The sequence below is a fragment of the Gallus gallus genome, chromosome 4 (genome assembly GCF_016699485.2).
Source record: "Gallus gallus isolate bGalGal1 chromosome 4, bGalGal1.mat.broiler.GRCg7b, whole genome shotgun sequence".
NCBI lineage: Eukaryota > Metazoa > Chordata > Aves > Galliformes > Phasianidae > Gallus > Gallus gallus.
In genome coordinates, this window is record NC_052535.1 from 38745889 (window position 1) to 38769032 (window position 23144).

A 23144-nucleotide genomic window follows, 5' to 3' on the forward strand; every position below is an offset into this window, starting at 1 on the left:
ACCTCTGCACAGACAGGGCAAAAAGGCTATTTACAAAGGATGTGCAATAATAAAACCTAAAGAAAGGCAATATAAAACAAATCTCAACAGAAATGAGAGAGGAATTCATATTCCTCATGGTGCTCTCCACAGCTCCTGAAAGTGCTTGCTGTTGACAATGAATGAAATAAAAGGGGAGGAGAGAGAGCAGAGAGAAAGAGGTGTTGTCTTACCAGCCGATTGAGCTTATCACTCCACTCCCTTCATGACGCTGACAACTCATAAGCCTATAAAATGTGCCTTAGCTCCCAGTCCTATTCTCCTTCAGCAAAACCAAAAGCAAGAGGTGGCTGCACAGAGGAGGAATGAAACAATTTACCCAGAGATGGCTCTTCTGATTTAGCTAGTACAGCATTTCTAACAGTTTGATCAGCACAGACAAAGCTTTCTCTGACAGCTCTCTCCTTCCCAGTTCTTGCTGTGCTGCCTAACTTCCTTTTTTCCTTCTTTCCTCTTCTTATCTTTTTAGGGGGATTCTGGAGGGTAGGGAGAGGGAGGTGGGAGAGATATTCCCTGAAGAAAGGAGAGGACCATCCGAGATGAATTCTGTCTCCGCAGCCAACTGGAATGTGAGCATGAGCAGCAGGTGGAACATGAGCCTTGCTGCAGCAGGCGACCCCTGGGGACAGGCGTTGGGAGTCCCAGCTGGAAATGCTTCTACCCCTGTTGCAGCCAACTTCTCCAACCAGTTTGTGCAGCCCTCCTGGCGCATCGCCTTGTGGTCTCTGGCATATGGCGGTGTGGTGGCAGTGGCTATTTTTGGAAATCTCATTGTCATCTGGATCATCCTGGCTCATAAGCGCATGAGGACCGTGACCAATTACTTCCTGGTGAACTTGGCCTTCTCTGATGCCTCCATGGCTGCTTTCAATACCCTCATCAACTTCATCTATGCACTGCACAGCGAGTGGTATTTTGGAGAGGCTTACTGCCGTTTCCACAACTTCTTCCCCATCACAGCTGTCTTCGCCAGCATCTACTCCATGACAGCGATTGCTGTAGACAGGTGAGAAAAGAGAGATAAAGCACAGGGGTGAGCGATTTAGATCAGACTTCACCGCTGAAATAAATATCCAAACAAAACACCATTAAAGTGATGAGAGGCAGAGTCCTCAATAGTTCATCGATTGTGCTCTTCTGTGCTTCTTCAAGGTCTCTCTGTAACACACTGTTTTTTCCTCTGTCTTTGGTCTTTCTCCTTCGGCCTTTCTTTTGTTTTACTCTCTTGCTTTCTCTTACAACAAACACTCCCTCTCTCTTGCTCCAGCTGCTCTTTGTGCTCTATCTTCTAGTAATAATCCTGTGACAGCAGTCATTGCTCAGGGTTTTGCTTTCCCCACCTGCAAAAACAACACCTGTCCCTCAGCCACTGCCATCTAATTCATGTCAAAGAGGAGTTGTAGAGATTTCATGCAAAGGGAGAGCATTTCAAATTTCCCTCCTCTTTGTATTTCTGCAGCTGGCAGAAGCATTTTCCTCCTCAGAAATCACTTCAGGCTGTTTTTCATAGCTCTTCTCACAAAAAAGCTGAGCTGCCTGGTTCCTCCTGATTTTAACTAATGAGACTATTTAGGTTGCCATCTGTGCATACCCGGAGCTCTGGTAAGAACGTGGATTCAAAATGCTTGATTGTGTGTTTTTTTTCCTGATTACTTGCAGCAAAGCAGCATCTGAGACTGAAAGAAAACAGGACAGGGAAAAACTTTACCTTTGCGCCCTTGACAGTAATTGAATAGGACAGCTGTAGTCTCTGTAGAGCACAGGGGGAGATGTAGTTGTCAGATTTCCAGCATAGATGCTTAATGGATCATTTTTCTCAGAAGGTGCTGTGATTCTCCCACTGGAAATGCTCCTTTCTTTATGATCATTTTCACATGTGCTGTACTGGCAAGCTAACTTAACACACGCTTCAGAAAACCAACACTTCCCTGGATTGTCATTCTGAAAAGCAGCTTGCTTTGTATTTCAAACCTCTCTTCATTATTTTTTTTTTCCTATTAGCAGTGCAGTGAAATTAGTCACAAAACTCCTTTCCACATACTAAAATCATGTTATGCCTCTTGCATGTATCGATGTGGCACAGCTGCAGCACTTTTAGTAGTTCAGATTTTGTAAGGTGCAATCAATCTTCTTAAACTTTAGGAATTACTTGATTCCAGGTGAAAAGATGGAAATATGCTGCTGCAATGTTCTCGGTGCTGTGAACAAGGAAATGATTTTCTGTTGGCTGTACTAATTGCGGGTTTTGGGTGGCATTCTCATACAAATGCCGAGAATTGAGAATTTTTTTTCTGTAAACTTGGAAGTGCAAGAGGAAATTGGAGTCTTAGCAGCTCCTCTACCTCTTTGCTCTTTGGATAGGGAAAGACAGGAGGAGATCAGAGCTCTTTCCTCCTGCCAGTGATGCATCCTGTTCCCAACTGTTACTTCCCATAAAGGAGAGGTAGCATAAAGCCAGTGATACTGTCTTTAACCAGGCAAAGATTCTTGCATTGCCAGTTCAGGTTAGCTACAACTAAGCCACAGCTTAGCTCAGTTCAGGTTAGCTACAGCTGAGCCAAGTTCCTAGGACATTCTGAGGAAGGCTTTTTCATTTTTCTGACAAAGATATCCACAGATACATAGGATCGGAACTATCCTGAAAGTTCCTAAATATGCTAAGAAACTGAAAATGAAGGTCAGGATGTTTTATATATGCAGTTCCTTGGGAAAAGGAAGGATGCTTTTCTGCTCCACACTGACTGTTAAAAACACAGTAGTCAGATATAAATGCATTGGAATGTTTTCCTTGCTTTAGCAGCGTGAAACACTTGGTGCTCAGTAATGAGTTAGTTCCTGCTGCTGCTCCCTCTAGTCCATTTTTTGTGTGTGTGTGTGTGTGTGTCAAAAACGCACAAGGGAATTGCAATTCCCCTCTTCCTTCAGCCCTCTGAGGGAACAAAGGGAAAAACAATAACTCTACAATCTTGTTTTAAGTGAGGTCTCTTTGGTACTAAAGGAGCATCGTTTAAAGCTAACAGAAAAGCAGTCTGTCACTCCTTTCTGATTCACACTGCCATTCCTTTTCCTTTTATATCAAATAACATCTGATGTGTTGAGCACCTTTAACCATTTTCTGGCCACCTCTCTGCAGAGTCAAGAGGAAAACTGATAGTTAGAAGTGAATCCTGAAAAATTTCATTGAATGTATAGTCTGCCCTGATCTATAGCATAGATTAGCTGGGTGGACATTTTTTTTAAACACTGATTTTTATTTGTTTTCTGCAAAAGTTCAGCCAGCACTTCAGACGGGAGACTGTGCTTTAGTTTTAACCCAGTAAACTCATTGTTATATGTTTAAGTTCATTAAAAAAAAAAAAAAAAAAGCCATTGATTACGGTTAAGCTACTGAGTTGCTTAACTCAGTAAGCAACTGAGTTAAAGAATGGGCTCATGCTGGATGATTTTGCAACAGGAAATGTAACATCTCAAAAAACTGAAGGGTCGTGGTCATGGGCAGTACTATCTTCCTTTCACATCTGATTTTGTGCATGGGGTTTCTGTAGACCATACTGTCTAGGATGTGTGCACTGTGAAATAGCTGGACTTACACAGACTTCTGTGGAGTAGGCAGTTCCAGCTGTGGGGTGTGCTGGCTCTGGAGCTGAGGATGAAAGTATCCAAGATTACTATCCCGTTCAATGTATGGCCACCTGGCCATTGACCATAGGCTCAAATGTGTGGATTTATCCATGTTTCTGACTATTCCTTCTTGGTGATCTTTTTCCTCTTTCTTCTGTTCAGGCTGCTTGCAGTGTACTGCAAACAGCCACAGGCAGCTTTGAACAAGCCAGCTCAAGTGGCAGATGCAGCAGAGATTCTGTACTGCACTGCTTCACAGGTATTCTTTTATTCCTGTAGCCTATGCCCAGAGCTGCACAGTACCACACTTATCTCACTTCCAGAGCTCACTATAGTTTCTTTAGCTTGTGGGAACAAACCCATGAAACACTCCTAAGATGAACTAAATGGTTCTGGAGGCAAAATGTCCTTGCCTTGGGCTAGTGCATGATCCTAAAGGGTCATGTGTATTAACTATTGTCTGTCCATGCAATTTTGGACATCTTGATCTGGTCATTGAAGACCTACTGTCTCTTCCTAGTAGTTCTTAGCATGCAGGAAAGAGTGGTTTGTGTGCAGTGACTTTTCATGTCCAATCCCAAGGTAGTCTCATTACAGGACCAGTTCTGTGTGTAAACCTAGAAACTCTCTGCAGGTATCTGAGGGTTAAAGCAGAAGTTTGAAGCCATAGCAATACAGCATAAAATATCATGCCATCAGTAGAACATTTTTCCTGTTATTAGCATATCTACAGAATTACTTCCTCAATTATTGTTCTCTCAGCTATTCCATAATGCTTCCTTTATTTCATTAAGTTTAACTATTTGTAAAAGCAACTGCTATGCAATTAAACAAGGTGTTCCAACAGTAACAGTGAGTAGTTGCTGATCCAATTCATGTCTTACAACTTCTTCCTAGTATATATACAAACTTCTACTGTTTGAAGAACTATTACTTAGGTATTCGATTTCTTTATATGCAAAAGTAATTCAAAAGAATGATTTACATATATGCCAATAGATCATACAAATATAAATACATGGAAATTCTGCATTACTGCTGCTCAACACAAGGTCAACTCTATAGTATCAAAATGGTGTGCTCACATCAGAGAAAAGTCCTAAGTAACTTTTTGTTACAAATTATTAGGAAAAGAAGGAGAAAGCCATGAATTTGACCTAAACTTTTAAATATCAGATTCCACTTCCTTTACAGGTGGTGTTCACATAAATTCTGGATTTTTAAAAATTTGCAGCCTTGGTGAACCATTAATAATGATAGTCCCACAGATCAGAAGCTTATCAAAGTAAATCACCATTTTTCTTAACTCTGTGTGTCAAAGTCCCATTTCAATAATAACTTTATCTTTTCCCCCTTTCGGTCCATCTGATAGAATGCACTGCCCTCTTTTTTTTTGTTGTTGTTCCACAGAATTGTACTTGCAACTGCATTTTAGGAAGAAAAAGCTATTAAAAGTAGAGCTGAGAGTAAGGTGCAGTAGCACTCATTTCTGAGCACTCACCCAGAGAGTGCTCACATTGCTGAACTCCCATCAAAACCCAAATTAACCCAACCTTCGCTAATAAAACACTGGGTAGTTAGAGGATCTCTGTGTTTCAGACTATGACTGATTCTTACCACTGTCCCCACTCTCTTCTGGTAACCCTTCTCACTTCTTTTTAATAAGCTTCCTTAAGTCATGTCTACTTTGTGTTTCTCCTTTTAGATGCTCCACAGAGGAGTCATTAATATTGTCCAAACCTTTATTTTATGTGTACAGCAAAGTTACTGTTATCTTCTATTATTATTGCGTTAGCTTCCCTCGTAACCTAATTTCCTCTGGCATGTCAGCATTATTACTGTGCATTAGCTGAGTGTATAACCCCAAAGTTTACTTTTTCAGAGTCACACTTGGAGCTTTAAACCATAACATTCTATATTGTTTATAAATACATTTGTTTTATCTAATTTGATTTTAAACTATATTTTAAATAAAGTTTTATTACTCTTCTTGTACCCTCTAATCTCTTTTGTTAATGAACCGTAATATTACAATGCTATGTTCCTAATACCTAGTTTCCTAACTCGAGTATGCTTATTTCACCAACATCCTTATGTAAACTTGTCGCTCTTGTTTCCCACTCTGTTTCTTAGACTTCTAATATATCCACAGAAGTACACATATTCACAGGTCAGTTTTCTACCTTTTGGTAACATTGCTCAATGACCAATTGTTATTAATAATTCCTCTACATAGTCATAGGTATTCTAATTGTCTTCAATAACAAGCTTGTATAACAAGGTATAAACATATGATTCATTGTGGAACACAGAGGGTATGACCACATATTGCAGTCGTACGGTAGTAGCATCAGTAGATGCCACATATACCAGTGCTTGTATTGGTAACAGAACTTGAACATGGCCATAGTATCAAGTTTTTTGGACTTGGCTTACCACTATGTAGTAAAAAACTATATTACCCAGCGGGCTGCCACTGCCTGCACAGAGCTCAGCCCTAATGGAACTGCAGCCTTTGGCCTCTCACTTCCTGCAAACTCTGTCTCAAATTAAATGATTTTCATGTACAGAGACAAGAAAATAGAATTTGCACTGAAGATAAGGGAGAGAGAGATGAACACAGAAGTGAGAAAAACAAAAGTAAGGTTAGTTTCTTTACAGCTTTCTTGTGCTTTACAAGTGGTATCCCCCACCCCCCCCCACACACACACAGTTTCTCCCTTATATTTAGGATCATGCTCACCCAAAGATGGGTGAAATGAACTTCTGTAACTTCACTAGTCTGTTTTTTGTATGTTTCAGTTTGCATCATCATTTTTTTTCACATTTGATTGTTGATTAAATTTATCTCCCTCTGATATCTCATAACTGTAGAGGAAAAAACCATCTACTTTTTCCCCAGACTAAAGTTCAATACAGCTTTTTTTTTCCAAACCAATGGATGACTTTATAGCATTGTATCAGCCCTGATGAAGATATATCATGGAAAGAAAAGTGCAAAGATAAGCTCTGAAAATTATCACCATTATTTCTATTTTTACTATTACTACTTTGCCAGACAAACAGTAGGATCTAAATGGGAAATCCCTTCTCCATTCTCTGTGTTCCAAAAATGTATATTTCAAGATGAATCGTGTGATATTTCTGGATTCCAGTAACTAGTCTGCTCTCTAAAAATATTAGTCCTCAGAAACTGAGAGAAAATGTTGAGCAGAAGAGCATTAAGTGATCAAAAATCAAGAGGTGAATCATAAAAGACTCTGTTTAGAAATGTCATTTCTAAGTTCACCACATGGCCTGGGGCCCTGAAATGATTTTCTTGGTTTGATGATTCTCTTTCTTTTTTTCTGAGAAAAGAGGTGAAATATTCTGCAGAATATCCTGGTCCAATAAGCTACAGGATTCAGGCTGTCAGAGACGAGAAAAATAACCCATTTCTTGCTGTTGTATAAGCTCATAATGATCTAGCAACTATACAGAATCCCAGGGTTTTTTATAAAAATTATTGTCAGAGTTACATTACTGATAACATACTGAGACATTCTGGGAATAAATATAGTCATCACTGCTTTTTTTTAATTATTATTATTTTTGCATTGAGTAAATACTTCATTTGGTAAGCTGCTTTCAAAAGATGCAGTGAAAACAATGAGGTTGATGAGCCCAGGAGTAAAAGCAACACTTAGAGCAGCAACTGACTAATCCCAGGTCTTTGCATCCAAGGCATGAACAAACATCTGACAAGTTCAAATTATATGTTCGAATGAACAAGTTCATTTCAGACAGTGTCCCAGACTTCAATACATTTTCTCAGTGCCCTTATCTGTAGCTTAATAGGAAACTATTAAAAGATGCATTTGTAGTTTACTAAAGTATATATTCTGCAGTGCTTTTCCATATACAGTTGAGGGTTTCGTTTTTAGTGTTGTTTTTCTTTTCCTAGAATATTATTATCTATAGGCATGTATTTCCGATGTTTTCTCCAAACAAGACACACATGTGTATCATTTACAATATTTGCGTTTAGCTAAAACTATGTTATTTCAGAACAAATGCAGCTTACTAGACGAGAGCTCGAGTAAACCTCAGATTTGGGTAAACCAGGTATTAAACTCAGTGTCCTGTTTTAAAACAGACTGAGTCAAATATTTATCATTGGCCTCTAAATCAATTCTAAGCGTGAGAAAGAAATTACCTGAGGATAATTTTTGCTGGCCACCTGAAAAGCCCCTGATTTTGATGGGATCTGTGAATGATTTGCAGTTTCCCTTTGGTATTAGGCAGCAGAAGTCATCTTAATGTAAAGCAGAAAGCTTCTTATCACAAAGAACTTACATTCATGCATAAGCAGCTGTAATAGGTCTATACGTTTTACTATTGTGAAGTAAGGCGTCCTTTTCATACCTTGCACTGAAATAATTAAACTTTAACGTATAACAAATGGTTATTCATTACCAAATTGCTATAGCCAGTTAATGATCCAAGGTGTTAACTAACTTCCTATGGTCTGGCACAGTGAACTGTCAGACCTATAACTGGAGAAAGGAATAAACTATCTAGCTCAATATTTGCCCTAGGTATTTATCCTGGCAAGAAAAAAAAAGAGAGCCATTCAGATAGCAGTATCAGAAATGTAGGCAAGAACAGAATGGGTTGTAGGCTGTGCAGATGGAGCAGTTTTTTCAGATTTTGCATAGGGATTGGTCCTAGATAGCCATCTGGACTCACTCCAAAGAACAGGAGAAACAGAAGCCATTCTGTCAGGGGAAGTCAGTTCACTTATCTATGAGACCGACCAAAGAAAATGCTTAGCTCTTTTCTATTAATATGCATAAGTATAGTACACCTTTTGTAAAATCAATGACACAGTTATAAAAATCTAGCTCAATGCTGCCAACTGAAATGTTTCTCAAGTAGAAAACACTGCATAATTTATGAGACTTCAGCCATACTGCAGAATTTCAATATTTCTGTTTTAAATTGTCTAATAAGAGGTGGTGAAAAGCAAAGCTCTGGACATTAGTCCTGATTTAGCAAAAATCACAACGATACCTCTAACCCAGACCAAGTCAGCCATTCCCCAAGAGTAGCACATGTGCCTTTGGATAAACCAAGGCCAACTCATCCCCTCAGGGAACAATCACTGACCTCTCAACTGTACAATGTTTTTGTTTTCCTATCACATTGTCATATGCTCTTTCTTTATGCTGTTCGTTTCAAGGTGAAAACTGCATAATAGCAACATCGCTCACTGCAGATCCTTTTGACCACAAAAAAGCAGTCTCATTCAACAGTCAGAAACAGTCCTAAAAGATTCCCATAGCCATGCTTCCTTCAGAGAAAATCAGCCTAAATGAACGAAAACAGATTCGTTGCACAAGAAAGGACTGAGCGTTCTACTAAGTAGACAAAAGACAATATAGAAGTTGAACACTTGTTTTTCATCAATCAAAAAATGCCTCTAAAATCTCACAGTTCATTCTGCCTCCTTTAGTATACTGTGCCCACCTTAGAGAGACATTTAATAGGATTTTTCACAACTATGTTGTAAGTAAGGGGCAGGGAATCATTGTAATTTCCCCAACAAAGTCTCTTAAATACCACCTGACTCCACGCAGTACTAGGAGATAAAGTTTCAAAACCAGCTTCTATTTTCAGGGAGTAACAGCATCTGTGTACTCATGAAGGAAGTGCACTCTGCTTTCTGCAGCTGACAAGACACTTATATGCAAGCATTATGATTTTCTCTCAGACTCTTCCTTTGTTCAACCCCAATTTCCCGTCATAATTTGGCCCTGAATTGATTACTTTTTTCTCCATTTGATTTTATAAACACACTGTAAACAGGTGAAACAAATCACTTAGGATAATTAAAGGGTTCCAACTGTGCCTCCAGATGGGCATCTGTAGGATCCAATTTTGAGCACAGCTTTTTTCCAATGTCCTAAGTATTTCTGCAACAATTTTCTAAATAATGTGTTAAAAGATGAAGATTTTCCTGCCTGTATTAACCACTGCATATCGCCTTACAGAAAGGCTAAATTAGGATTTGTTTTTACCTTTTCTATTGTCAGAACAATAAGACATAAACTTCGGACACTTTTATCAGAGAGCTACAAGATTAACTGTTGTTATAAACAGTGACTTAAAGAGTTCACCGGTGTTAGTCAAATGAGGATTGTCTCTGTTATGGTTTCAGAGAAAACAAGGTGTTATTTTTTTATTATTATTTGATGGATCCAAGAAACAAGTATCAAGCAGTAAACTGTGGACTTCAGCTAAATGGAGCAGATCAGAAGGAAACTTGATCTATTGTAACCTCAGCAGATAAGAAAACAGTCTAAAAAAGCACTGCAGCAAGCACATCATGATGAACCAGCTAGTATATTTTGCAGCCTGACTGATTCTTATTATGTTCAATGGAATGACTCTTGCTGACTTCCATAGTAATTAGCTAGGGACAAAGACTAACACAAGTCACAGTTGGAAGAAAGAAATGTCAGTGGGATATAGTGTGATCACAGCAAACTGAACATTATATGCTAGTGATTCTAGTGCTACCTAAAAATTCACTAGAATAATATGTACACTCACAACACAGTTCAGATGTTGAATAATTCACATTCTTGCAGGTGTTGGCTTGAATCTCTACCTGCACATTTTTACGTCCTTAGATTTCTAAAAGGGCATATTCCATTTTATAATTGCCTTGCAAGTGTTAGGGTTTATGTTGGTTAGGGCACTCGTGGTTTTTGCTTGTTGTGATAAATGAGTATAATAAGCCTTCTCAGTTCACACGTACTTCAGATTTGGCTTCCCCTCTTTGCTGTGTGGAACATGGTATCTGTGGCATCATCACTTACTCCTCCTGGACTGAAAAAGCATCAGAAGTCCAATCCTGAAACTGAAGACCTCAGTGAGATTTCAGAGCCTTTGTTTAGCAGAGAGTCCCATTTATCGAGCCCAGGGACTGACTGAACAACAGACATCAAATGACTGCTAAGCAAATTGGCACAGCACCCCGCTGAATCATGTTTGTGTGGCTACACAACTTGTTTCACCAGTGTAACAAGTTGCTTGTAGTCATCATAAATCTTCATTCAGCTCAAGTGCCTATCATCTTAGTGTCTTTTCCCAACCCAAGTTCTTTGCTTCTCCGCTTACTAATTTTCTTTCATTCTTATTTCACTTTTTCATTCCTATTAATTAGCATTCAGAAGCCTCTTCCCAACCTCAATTACTTGGCTTCTTCTCCAGATCTTGTATCTCTCCATTCTCCCTTTTATTTCTGCCCTGCTCACACAGTGCTCTTTCTAGTAGACCTTAAACAGTACCTTTCACTTCAGAGGGTATGTCTGATGTTCCCTTCTGTAACTAGCATTTTGTCATAAAAAATGTATGTAACTATACAGAGTATGGAAATGAGCCTTAATGACATAGCTACACCAAGGAAAAAGCCACAGGTATTTGGACTGTAGAGATGCAATACCCTGCACCATGCATACATGTTACACCACATTTAGCCACCTTACCTTCACTGATTTTCTAAGCAATAACCAAGCGTGGCACCTGTAGCCTGTGCTAACAGGAACTCTCGTTCCTGGTGGAAACACTCAGGACAAAAAGGACAGAATGCAAAGGCAAGTGACAGTTAAAAAGCAACAACCACTCCTTTAGAAGACAAACACCTAACAACCTTTACTACCAGTAATGGTAAGGTAACATCATCAGCCACCAAAATTATAGGCAAGAGTGGAGAAGCCTCCTTCACGAATGTCAGCATTCAGTGTGAAAAGTCCAACAGTGTGAAAAGTTCCAACAGCGTGGAAAGGGCTCCTGGTATCCTTTGGCTACCGAGATTAATACCCAGAGATGGCTACTGAGATGGTTTTCAAACTGTAACTGTAGTTCTACATTTTTCACTGTCCTTGTTTACAGCAAGAACGATTTCCCTAGGAAAATACTACCGAACTTGTATGACAAAATTTGAAGGAGTGTAACAATTGCAGCTACAAAGCAATAGCTCAGCGTGTTCATTAAGCAATTTTGTTTCTAAGAAAAGCAACTCAGGGAATATGTTAGATACTTAATTGTAACTGTTAGTGTACTGGCAAATTAGAATAAAACAGTTTTGTTGTCAAAGGCTCAGTAACAGAGAGCTGTCAATACTCTCTTGTCAGCGAAGTCTGTCCTGCACAAAGGCACTATTGAGAGAATATTCAAGGCTTCAACATCTCCCTCCTGTTTCATTTGATAGAATGATTGACTGTTATGCTTCTGTAACCCGTTTTCTGCAAAAGCCAGTAGCTGGCTCATCACTAAAGTTACAGCAACGAAGACAAGTAGCTGCAGCTGGGTTTGTTGTTGTTGTTGTTTTTAAAGGAAGGGATCCTTGTTCTTTGGAACACTTCATTCAGATAGCCAACAGTTAATATTTCCATTAGCACAGCGGTATGAGTCATTTCACACAAACAATCCACCACTTTAAAGGGCAGGCACCAGACAGGGAGATATAACAACAGAATTTTATCTTAAGCAAAGAGAAATATTGCTGGTACCTATTGGGAATAAGAATAATGTAACAGGGAATAAGAATAATGTGAATGCAATAAAAATCTGACAGTAGCACATAAAGTAATGTCAGTGTTACAATCTGAAGAAAACTAAAAATTGAAAGAAATTGTTTCAGCCTAAGAGGAGATACCTTAAGACTCCCACAAGCATATGAAAATGATGACTTGTTTATGGGTTATCAAATACTACCAGTACATCCAGCACTTTGGACAGTATAGGGCAACCCATCCTCAAGGCAGATCAATTTGAAAGTCAGGACTCATGATTACAAAGTTATCTTCATTGTCCAAGTTGTACTTACTCCTTGGAGAACAGAACTTGGGGGTAGAGGGTAACAGGGGTAACAGTCCAACTAAAGTATATTTTCATGTGGTCTGCTATACCCAACACTAGAATAGAATTATTTCATAGTAGATATGTAATACCAAAAGCTCTGGCTCCAGGTGGAAAACAAACAAACAAACAAACAAAAAACACACACACACACACAAAAAAAACCCAAACAAAACAAAAAAAAAACAATAGGTAAAAGAGAGGGAAATCAATTACCCTGTGGGCGAAATGGCAAAATATCTGGACACAATAAAAGCAACGCAAAAATAGGCTTGAAAATCCAGATATGGAAAATGATGATTCAGAACTGAAATTGCTTTAGATCACTCTCTATTTCTGACAGCATTTAGATGTTTTAAGGTATTAGCATTGCTAATGCTACAAAGGGCTGCCACAGTGATGGCAGATGTTGGACTGACTTTGGTTTGCGGTTGACCATCAATTACGAGGGGTATTTTTTGCTAAAACAAATATTGAAACTATAATTATGCATCTCTGAAGTATGAAATTTTCATGAAGTAGAATATCTTCACTGAAGTTTGTTTGCCATTTCAGGTAACTGTAGAAGCAAGAGATTACTTGCACAATTTGTTTATGAGGAACATTTGTATTAGAAATGTTATTATTGTCTCCTAGCTAATGTCTGTATCTAAACCTCTTGGGCAAGTCCTCAGTGTTTGATGTAACAAATCATACCGTCTTTTGTTTTAAAGAAGTGCTACTCTCCTAACAGCACTAAATCAGAACTATCATCCAAAACCAAGATTGATTCAAATCAACGTCAGCTTCTCTGATGGTTTTAATAGACTTCAATTCGAAGTCTGGTTAAAAATCTAGCAAACTGTATGGATTTGGAAGTATACAGACTCATGCAGTCAACCAACACCATAAGAAAGGTTTTCATGATCTAAAACCAAAATGATGATACCAAAAGTAAACAACATGAATAGCTTTGAAAATTTTATGATCTATGAATGCCCGAAAGACTAACATAGATGAGAAAAATAACAATAATCACATATAAACATCACTTGGGAAGGGGATGTACTAATTCATCTTTACTTAACTACCCTCATTATCTGCAAGTGTAAATTGGTATTATAACTTTTAATTCCCACACCAATACCTAAAGTCTCAACAATAGCATAAAATCTACAAGTGCTTAGAGAGCAAGTGGTTTTTATCCACACTATGTGATGTCTTCAGGACACAGTATCGCCATACAATGCCTATAACTGCCTATGTAATTTTCCATTCAGAAAAATAATCTATGGATCTGTCTCAATCCATCTTTGTATGAGATACAAATGTAGAGAAAGAGCAGATGAGGAACCATAGTACATCTTTTACTTACTGCAATTTCTTTGGGAGGTATAAATGTCTCAACGATAGAAGTAGTATTGGAAAGTGATGAAAAAATTTTCTCAATGTCTGTAGGCAGGAACAGCTGTGGTTTGATTTTCTCACTGCATTTAAAACCTGAAACAGGGACAATAACACACTCATGAGGTTTGTAGACTGGAAACCTACAATGAAAACAAAGTCACAAACAAGACGACCATTAGAAAACCACTGAGATACTCCAATAATCTTGTCAAAGATGATCAGATAACTAAACACAATGTGAAAGACAGTAGAAACATACAGGCTGTGATTATTCTTTGGCAATGAGTTAGTTTCTTCCAGAATTGGTATTAACTTCTGTAAATGATAACCAACTGACGAAATGAATCCAGGTATACTCCAAAAAGTCTGTAAAACTGTCAGTAGTAGAAAATTCAAGCTGATTTTCATATTCATCACAGTTTCCTGTCTGTTCCAGATTTTTTTCATACAATTTGAAAACAAAAAGCAGAACAAAACCATTGAACAATAGTTCAGAATTGTTAGTTTATTTTTTCTTGCTCCAGTTACTCCTGAGAAGCTTCTTACAACATCACTTTTAATTTTCATTTCAGAATCACAGTGTAGAATGTCAGCGCTACCAATGGCCAAAAAAGAGATTTTTAGTCTCCCGAATAAGCACAGATACACTGAATAATTCCATGTAGATTTGCTGATTTAAATTGCTCACCTGTCATCTCCTACACTCACTTGCAAATAGAACTGCATTTTAATCTTGAATCTAAGAATTTTCTAGCATGCTTTTGGTTGTATCTGGAGCAAAACATTACTGTAAAAAATATTTCTTTCTTAGAAAAGCATTAGAAAGCATGAGGATGTCATATCAAAGGGCATGTAGTTAGCTATCCAGTACGCTCCATCAGCATATGTGTAAAAAGAGATACTATTTCACTGGTTTTAGAGAAGAACAAAAATGCCTTTAAAAGTTATTCTAGTTGATACTTAAGAGCATTCCAACTAACAGTGGAAGCAACTAGAAACAGTGTTCCTATTTAACCAAAACAGTTAAGGATTTTGAAGGTCTTTACTTGGTCATTGACAAATGAAACAAAATAGAGTGACAAGGAAACTGGTGGAAAAGATACTGATTTAGGAGTTAGTCTAAAAATCAACGCAGTAGCATGATAAGAAAATGTAAAAAATGTGAAGTTTGGGACACGGAATGTGTAAAACAAGCTTTCTAGGTCTCCCTAGTTCCTTGCATGTGTTCAGATAACAGAAGGCAGAAAACAAGATGTGTTTTTCTCTTACTGTTTGTCTTGATGCCTTCCTGTTGCTCTCTTTTCTAAGCCTTTAAATTGTAATTACTTAGAGTAATCTTTTCAATTATTTGATGCAAGTTGTTCTAATATGATCAGTATACATGGATTGCCAATACAATTACAGGGCAGTAAGAATAATGCTATCCCTTCCAAGAACACAGGAACTGAGAAAGCAAAAGAGGTGTTTTCATGCTTTATGCACATATTTCTCCATTAACTGAGGCAAAGCTTGTACGATTCCTTCCTGAACAGGTTGCAGCTGCAGAATCTTTGACCAATGATCTGAAGTCAATTAATGCCTACTGAACAAAATGCATGGTAATTTATCAGGTTCATGTAGCTATTGGACAGATTTCTAATAATCCTTAGAGCTTAACTGTTAATTAGAGATATATCCTGTATTATGTAGCAGAGTAATAACAGTTCCAGATGCCTTGTTGCTCTTCAACCAGGTTGTGCCATTAGAACTCCAGAAAGACAATTATCTGTTTTTATCCTCTCAGACCCAACCTGTGGCTGATTCTAGATGCATGCAAATCTCTGAAGATTTCTTATGTACAGGTTTTTGCTTTCTTATGCAGGTACATGGCCATTATTGATCCCTTGAAACCCAGGCTCTCTGCAACTGCTACCAAGGTGGTCATTGGGAGCATATGGATTTTGGCTTTCCTGTTGGCCTTTCCCCAGTGCCTCTACTCTATAACCAAGGTGATGCCTGGGAGAACTCTTTGCTATGTAGCATGGCCAGGAGGTCCAAAACAGCATTTTACGTAAGCAGTTTTCTTTTGAACTTGTGCATGGTGATGTCTACACTTGAAATGGATACTACACACAAAATAACTAACAGCACTGAGAAATTCAAAGCAGAATTGCTAAGCTTGGAAGATAGTGCATTTAAATGGTGACTGGAAGAAAACAATTCTCTTCTATGAGAGGTTTTCATTCCATGCTGCAATGTTTACTATCACTGCTTCACTTAAGACGGCTACTTCTATATAGACAGGGTTGGTCAGAAATGGGAACAGCATATACAATTCAAAACTATAAGCTTATAGTTTATCCTGATGAGTAAAACAGTATTTCCAGCCTCTCCTTGTCACAGTCAGATTTTTTTCTCTGTTTCTACTCAAAAAGGATTGGGTTTCTCCACTTCATCCTGTTACACTGTCACAACTACATATCTCAGGTATGAGCTACAATAAGAAAACTGTAATTCCTTCCATGTTCTGAAAACGTAAAGCTACAGCCAATTAAATTGGATGTATCTTGTTTGTTCCTCTAGTATAATCAGGAATAAGTGGTTATCTAGCCATATACACGTTATTTCCCCGTTCAGATCCTCATTGGTATTTAAGATGAACTCTGTGTCCAAGGTTGAAAACGTGCATAACCATACAGCATCAAATTTGACCTTTTGCCTTCCTTCAGGCAGGTGAAAGAGGCTCTGATCATATATAATTTTTATCACTGTAGGAGCCATCCACAGGTATTTTATTTTAAGGGCAGTAAGGTCACTCTCAGTGACAGCTGGGAATTCTTTACTGATCATTCACTGGGACTTTATGTGATGATGACATTTTACAAGGATCTAGCAGGAGGCAAAATAAGTTATCTTTTTTTTTTTTTCCCCCAGCGCTCACATTGTCAGAGATGATTATGTTGCACATCGCCAACAGAGGGGCCATATGAAGTACAAATACAAAGGATGCCTTTGCATATAGACAGTATTTAAATACAGGTTTTCTACTTTCATTTATGGTCCAGATTAGAACTCAAAACCCTTAGCTTGCCCTTAGGATACTCGACTGTGTAATAAACCAGTTTAGCTAGTTATGGACAATGATACCTCATTCTGAAGTCATCAATCAGTATTATTATAGAGTCATTCTTAATTTTACTAGAACAAGTTCAAGATCACAGCTAAAGATCCCATAAAGCTCTTGCATTAAAATGTAAATAAATATGCAGTGAAATTCAAGATTTTTTGAAAAGGACAGTGAAAGCACGAAGCCTATCAGTATAAAGCACGCTTCTCCTAACAATAGCACTCTCCTTCCAGCAGCCCATTCCATTGGTTCTGAAAGCACTTACGAGCTTAATGCTTTTTCATTGCAGGTATCATGTCATTGTGATTGTGCTGGTCTACTGTTTTCCACTGCTTGTCATGGGCATCACTTATTCTGTAGTGGGAATTACCCTCTGGGGAGGAGAAATACCAGGTGACACATCGGACAAATATCACGAGCAGCTCAAAGCTAAGAGAAAGGTACTGTTCCATTAAACCTCACTAAGTGAATCTTAATAACATCACCTATAATTGTACTGCCAAGTATTGTGGTATTCTCTTTCAGAAGCACAAAGGCATTTGAAATCAGTGTAATGAGACTGACTTCAGTTTTTTGAAAAAGACAAGTTTTCTCTTAAGTTCACCAGCTGGTTTGTTGTATTTATTTATTTATTCTAACTTCACTGTTCTTCATTACATAAAGACAATATTTGGACTTTAACTTTTTATTCCATATATAGTGCCTAGTAAGTGCGTCTGATATCAGGAAATTGATTTAGCCTTTATAGACTTAAAATAAATGAGTTGTGAACAACCGGGCTGGCAAACCATTAACTTCTCATGGGTCAGATTCTCGCTCTACTGAAAAAAAAACAAGTGAATCTCATTGCAAATTTTAGTAGATTAGGGACCATGAATCTTTGAGATGATCAGTCTGTTAGTACTGAATGCTTTAGGTTTTATAACAATATCTTCTGGTGACAAATACATCAAACTATTTATTCCAGTCATTTTCTTTGAAAGTATTTGACTGTAAGTATTGCGCAGTCTAACAGGACTGCAGGCTGCAGACAAGACCTGAACATTTTACTGTTTCCAGTTCACTTTTCATTATGTTTCAACGCCGTGAAGTTTTCCTTTAACTTTTTCTTAGCTGCACAGGAGAAGTATTTTTAAAGCACCAAATGCAGAAAAAATATTAAGCAAGCCACTCTGCTTTGTATTTCTGACACCTGTGGGTATTTTTTGTTTGTTCATTTGTTTTTTTAAACACAGAAGTGCATTTAGCTCTTAGGATTTGCAAAAAACGTAACGCATGCCTTGAGTCTCATTTACAATGACGACCACATTTTCAACTGCTCCCTTTGCTTCCTGATACCTCAAGTGTTTGAACAGGAGTGGTATCTGCTACCATGTTGCAGCATTAGCAGAGTGCATTTTGTTAGTTACTGTGACAACAGGAAATCTTGTGCAAATACTGGGGAATACTGATGTTTCCATTTCCTTCCGGATGCTGCCAAGAATACGAAAAGTGTTTTTTCAGAGGTACTACACAATAACAGTTGTTATGGCAAAGGATATACAAAAGGAAAGATTAGGATTTTCTCACTCATATTTCTTCAGACTTGTGGGAGACAAACATAAAAGCCTCTGTATCAAGTTTCAGTTGTCAGAATGGCAGATAAGCCCAGACGTCTTCACAGTATGACATTCAGTGTTTCCTATGACACCAGAGGTAGGTGGCTTTTTGGGGGGCTTCATGTACCTCTTTTAGGAGGGCAACGTTAGCTTCTCTTAAGGAAGTGAGTATATTTTGACCACTATGGTATTGTAATAGCTCTAAGATATTCTGGAATGTGAACTAAGAGGAAATAATGGAAAAGTAATCAATATGCTTTGATTATCTGCCCCAGGTTAAATTATTGGATTCATTTCCAGAAATACTGAAAGCGTTTCAAAAACAGCATTTCAGTCTTTAACGTTATCCATCAAATGTCCCACTTTATTATTACAGTCTTCACTGTGCATGTTGTTTCTTACCCAAAGGTATATGTTCAAAGTTACAAGATGTTCTTTCCTGCAGAACGTAAGCAGGAATTGTTTTTGCTGGTCAGTTAACTGGGTTATTATCAATAAAGTCTTTCCAGCCTTAGAAAAAAGGAAGAAATATTCCAGGAAGCATGTGTGGGTGAAGACAAAGTGAAATATCACCTTGTATAACTGATTCAGTTTGCAAAAGCAAGTATGGAAAAAAATATTTAAAGCAGTAACTTGGAAAACCAGGAGATCTTATAATAATTGAGTAAAGTAAACACCTTATTTCATACACATTAAAGGTCTCTAAAGAGAAAAGCTGGCTTCTACTGTATGCTATGAAGAGTTCAATTAAATCACTCGAATAGTTTAAAAACAGCACTCTAGATATATGCAAGAAAAGGAATCCTTGATTAAAGCATTTTAAATGTGAGAGCACTTCATGTCTTCAACACATGCAAAAATGGGCATCCACTTTGTGCAGACACATTTGTAACTTCATCAGTGACTTAACTGACAGAGCTCCATGACAGATCTTCAGTTCTGCTGCTGCACTCTCCAACAAGATTTATGAAATGATTTATCTTTCGAAAGATGAATCATAATCATTCAGTCACAATGATAAACTAATAGACTAGAATCCAGATAAAACTATCTCTCAGTCAGCTTCTGGTAACACAACTATTATTTTTTCCTTATTCAAACAAAGAAACCATCTGATTTTCCTGCTATTTAGTATGCAACTATCTCGGTACAAGGAAAGAATATATTGGTTGTGCTTACTATGAAGGAGAACAATAACAGTAGGCAGCATGTATCATGTCAAGCAAAGCATGTCTGATTAAGGCTGTTTGAAATGGAATTTAGTGTTAAGAAACTAGTGAACAATTGATGTAAGACCTTTTAAAGAAACAATAATTGGCAAGAAAAGATTTCAAGCTTGAGAAATTTGATAGTAGATATTCTCATCAGTTGGTATATCCAACAATATGATGCACCCTGAATTATTCTGAAAGCAACCTCAAAGAATAAAGAATTGAAAGAATTTCATTGTACACACTATAGGTTGGACAACACAAAATCATACTTAGTATACTCAAGGGTCAAAGACCCGATGTTTTTAGAAATTCAGGAGTGGCTGAGAATAGTGGTGTGAGGAAACTTTTTGAGAGAAGGTTATTTCATGACAGAAACAGATCATCTACTTTCCATATAATCTGTCAGTTCAGGGATAAGCATTAGACCAGTGGCTTCAGATCTCAATCTGTTCTCAGTAACTTTCTGTTACAAAACAAAATCTACACTCCAGCATTTGAACCACACTTCCTCTTCATTTTCTTTACCCTTTTCTTTCATAGATCACATGTGTCAGGGACCTACCCACTTAATAACACTTAGACTTACCCTCAGATGTTGTCTCCCCAGTTCCTTTTCTCTATCTAACCTTACATTCCAATCCCTCTTCCAACTTTAATTAATGCATAAGAAGGAATAATCATGCACTGTAAAACAAACTAATCCATTATTTTCTTTGTCAAGAGATGTAGTTCTGATAAGAGACTAAAATGGCTCAGACTTCTCAGTTTAGAGAGAAGGAAACTAAGGAGTGAAATGATTCAGACTTACAGATTCATGAATGTAATGGATAAACTGATTGAAGAACTGTTGGTCAACGTAGCCTAAAATGCAAGAGCTAAGAAGTGCTCAACAAAAGCAGTCAGAAAGCAGCTTAAAGCATGTAAAAAGAAGGAGTGTAAAGCGTACCTAAAGGAACAAATTATGAGCACCTAAGGTTTATACAGAGTTGGCAAAACAAGACAATTTTCTTTCAAAAGATAGATATCTTACTCCAAATAAGTGTTGCAGAAAAGCAAAAAATGTAAGTGTTCCCTTCTCTTTGATGTTCAGTGCATAAATGCCATGTATGTCCCCAAGGCTGGGATGAGGGTTTACTGTTTGCATGCTAATGTGTTGGGGAAACCAGTTGTGCGGTGTCAGTTTGGAATTTTACATCTTTCAAAAGAGCATAGAGCAGGAAAAAAAAAAAAAAACACCCAACACATTAAGACTCCCCAGAGATTATCTCTGAATAATGTTTAAGCTGTATTTGTGAATAAATAATATCAGTGAGTGGACAAACGAAGACGTTCTTACATGAAATGGGTTGTTAAATTATTTGCTGTGCTTCTCATTTACATCTATGTAACCCAGGAATAAGTAGAAGTTTGGAAATCAATGATGTTATAGAATCTGAAACTGCAAAAGAAATCAGAAGCCAAGTCACTGACCTTATAGAAGCAGCAGTATCAAAGATGACTTAAGCAACAAAGAGTTGCAAAGGAAATTGAAAAGGAAATGCTTTCCTGTCTTAAGTCTTAGGTACTAATGGCAAATCAATGTGTTGTAAAGTGAATTGTTCTTGCCCACCTCCCTCTACAGCATCTGAACCTTCTTAATCTCACAAGAGTTATTTTCAATGCTGCATCTCAGACTCATTTTTTTCTAGCTACTTTTCATGCAAAGTAAAAACTGGAGAAAAGAACGTATTTGTTGCTGTTTCTGAGTGCAATAGGATCTATTAGCTCTTTTTTTCCCCCCACTTGTACCATTTCTGATGTTTCACAACACAGACAAACATACGAATTCCAACTCTAATAAACTTCTGGGTTTTTTGCTCTTTTAAACATAGTTTGTTCTCATTACATAACATTTATTAATGAAAGCATGCTTCTTACTCAGAAGGGAAGGATTTAAAGGAACAGGCAACTCTAAAAAATGGGTTTTTGTTCATTTTTACAGACAGGGCTTTTCTTAGACATAGGCAGAAGTATGTCACTATTGGAAGAACATGTTGATGAAAATAAAAATAGAAAACACTTTGATTTTCTGTTGCATTCCAAATCTAGACTCAAGACTTTCATAGAGGTCGCACAATGGCTGAGAGACTGAGTGCAACCAAAATTAACAGAAAGTAGAAGTCCTGGAACAGAAAGACGCCCCCTTCCTTCAGCCATGCTGCCTACAGTACACAAGGAGTGGTTGAACAAAGTACGAGGGGGACTCGGTACCACCAGAACACTGTTTGGTGGCACCCATTGCCATCACATGTTTTGGAAATCCCCGCTGTGCAACAGTGGCAGGAGATAGACTCAAGGAACAACTGAATTCAGGCATTTTCTGGTTTGCTTACTTCAGTGATGTTTCCTACTGTTCATGGTGTCAGAACCACAGGCCTAAATACTCCTCACAAACAAAAAGTTAAGGCTCACTTTGCAAGTTCATCTGTGAAGTATGAAAGAGCCCTTTGAGATTATTTTTTTGTGAATAATCGCAGTATAAAGACAATTGTACTTTTGCAGCTAATTCGTACACACCCATTTCATTTATTTTCCCTTTGCCCTAACTAAGCTTGTTTACTGGCATTCACTCATCAGGATACATACTAAGTGAAATCAGGGTGCCCTGGGTTTGCAGACCTGGAAGACTGCTCCTGCTCATAGCATTGATATCACCAAGAGCTGAAACATAATACTGCTTGGAAAGACCAAGGGGATGGACAAGAACCACAGCTACCAACTGTGAGGCACTGTCCTGCACAGCGGGTATGCCTGTTTCTGAAAGAATCTGCAAATCATTGCCTTCTTTCATATTCCTCCTGTTCTTCTGCATCATTTCTGCAAACACACACACATTCTTAGCCCATCAGGGAGGACAGAAAAGGGCTTTTTGTTTCTCTTACAGCTTTTGTGGTTTACTTCAAATTCAACTGTCAATTCCCTGTGTTTCAAACAATTTTACGCCACACAGACTTGTAACATCTCACTTATATTCTCCTTAGGCAATATGTCAATAAGTGCATCGTACTATAAATACTCAAAATAACAGCAACTTAACTTAGACTTTAACATAAAGAACTCTTTAAAATGTCCTTTCTTGCTTGAAAAAAAAAGAGCACTTCTTTCTTCTAGGAAGGAAAACTTTACAGAATAAGGTAATCCCAATGCAAGTCTTCTCCTAAACATACATATATCAGTGTATTATCATTCACTTCAGTGAAGCTCAGATTGATACAGGCTGATCTGAAAGGAGAA

At 37.8% G+C, this 23144-nt stretch overlaps 1 protein-coding gene across 1 annotated transcript in view; it reads left to right on the forward strand.

Moving 5' to 3' along the window:
• Window positions 1-298: 298 nt before the first annotated feature.
• Window positions 299-23144, forward strand: part of TACR3 (tachykinin receptor 3) — a 28591-nt gene continuing 5745 nt past the window's right edge. Inside the window, exons 1-3 of the mRNA NM_001318454.2 lie at window positions 299-1045; window positions 15815-16003; window positions 17349-17499. Coding sequence (NP_001305383.1) covers window positions 579-1045; window positions 15815-16003; window positions 17349-17499 — 807 coding nt within the window. The 5' untranslated portion in view covers window positions 299-578. The remainder of the gene's footprint in view (window positions 1046-15814; window positions 16004-17348; window positions 17500-23144) is intronic.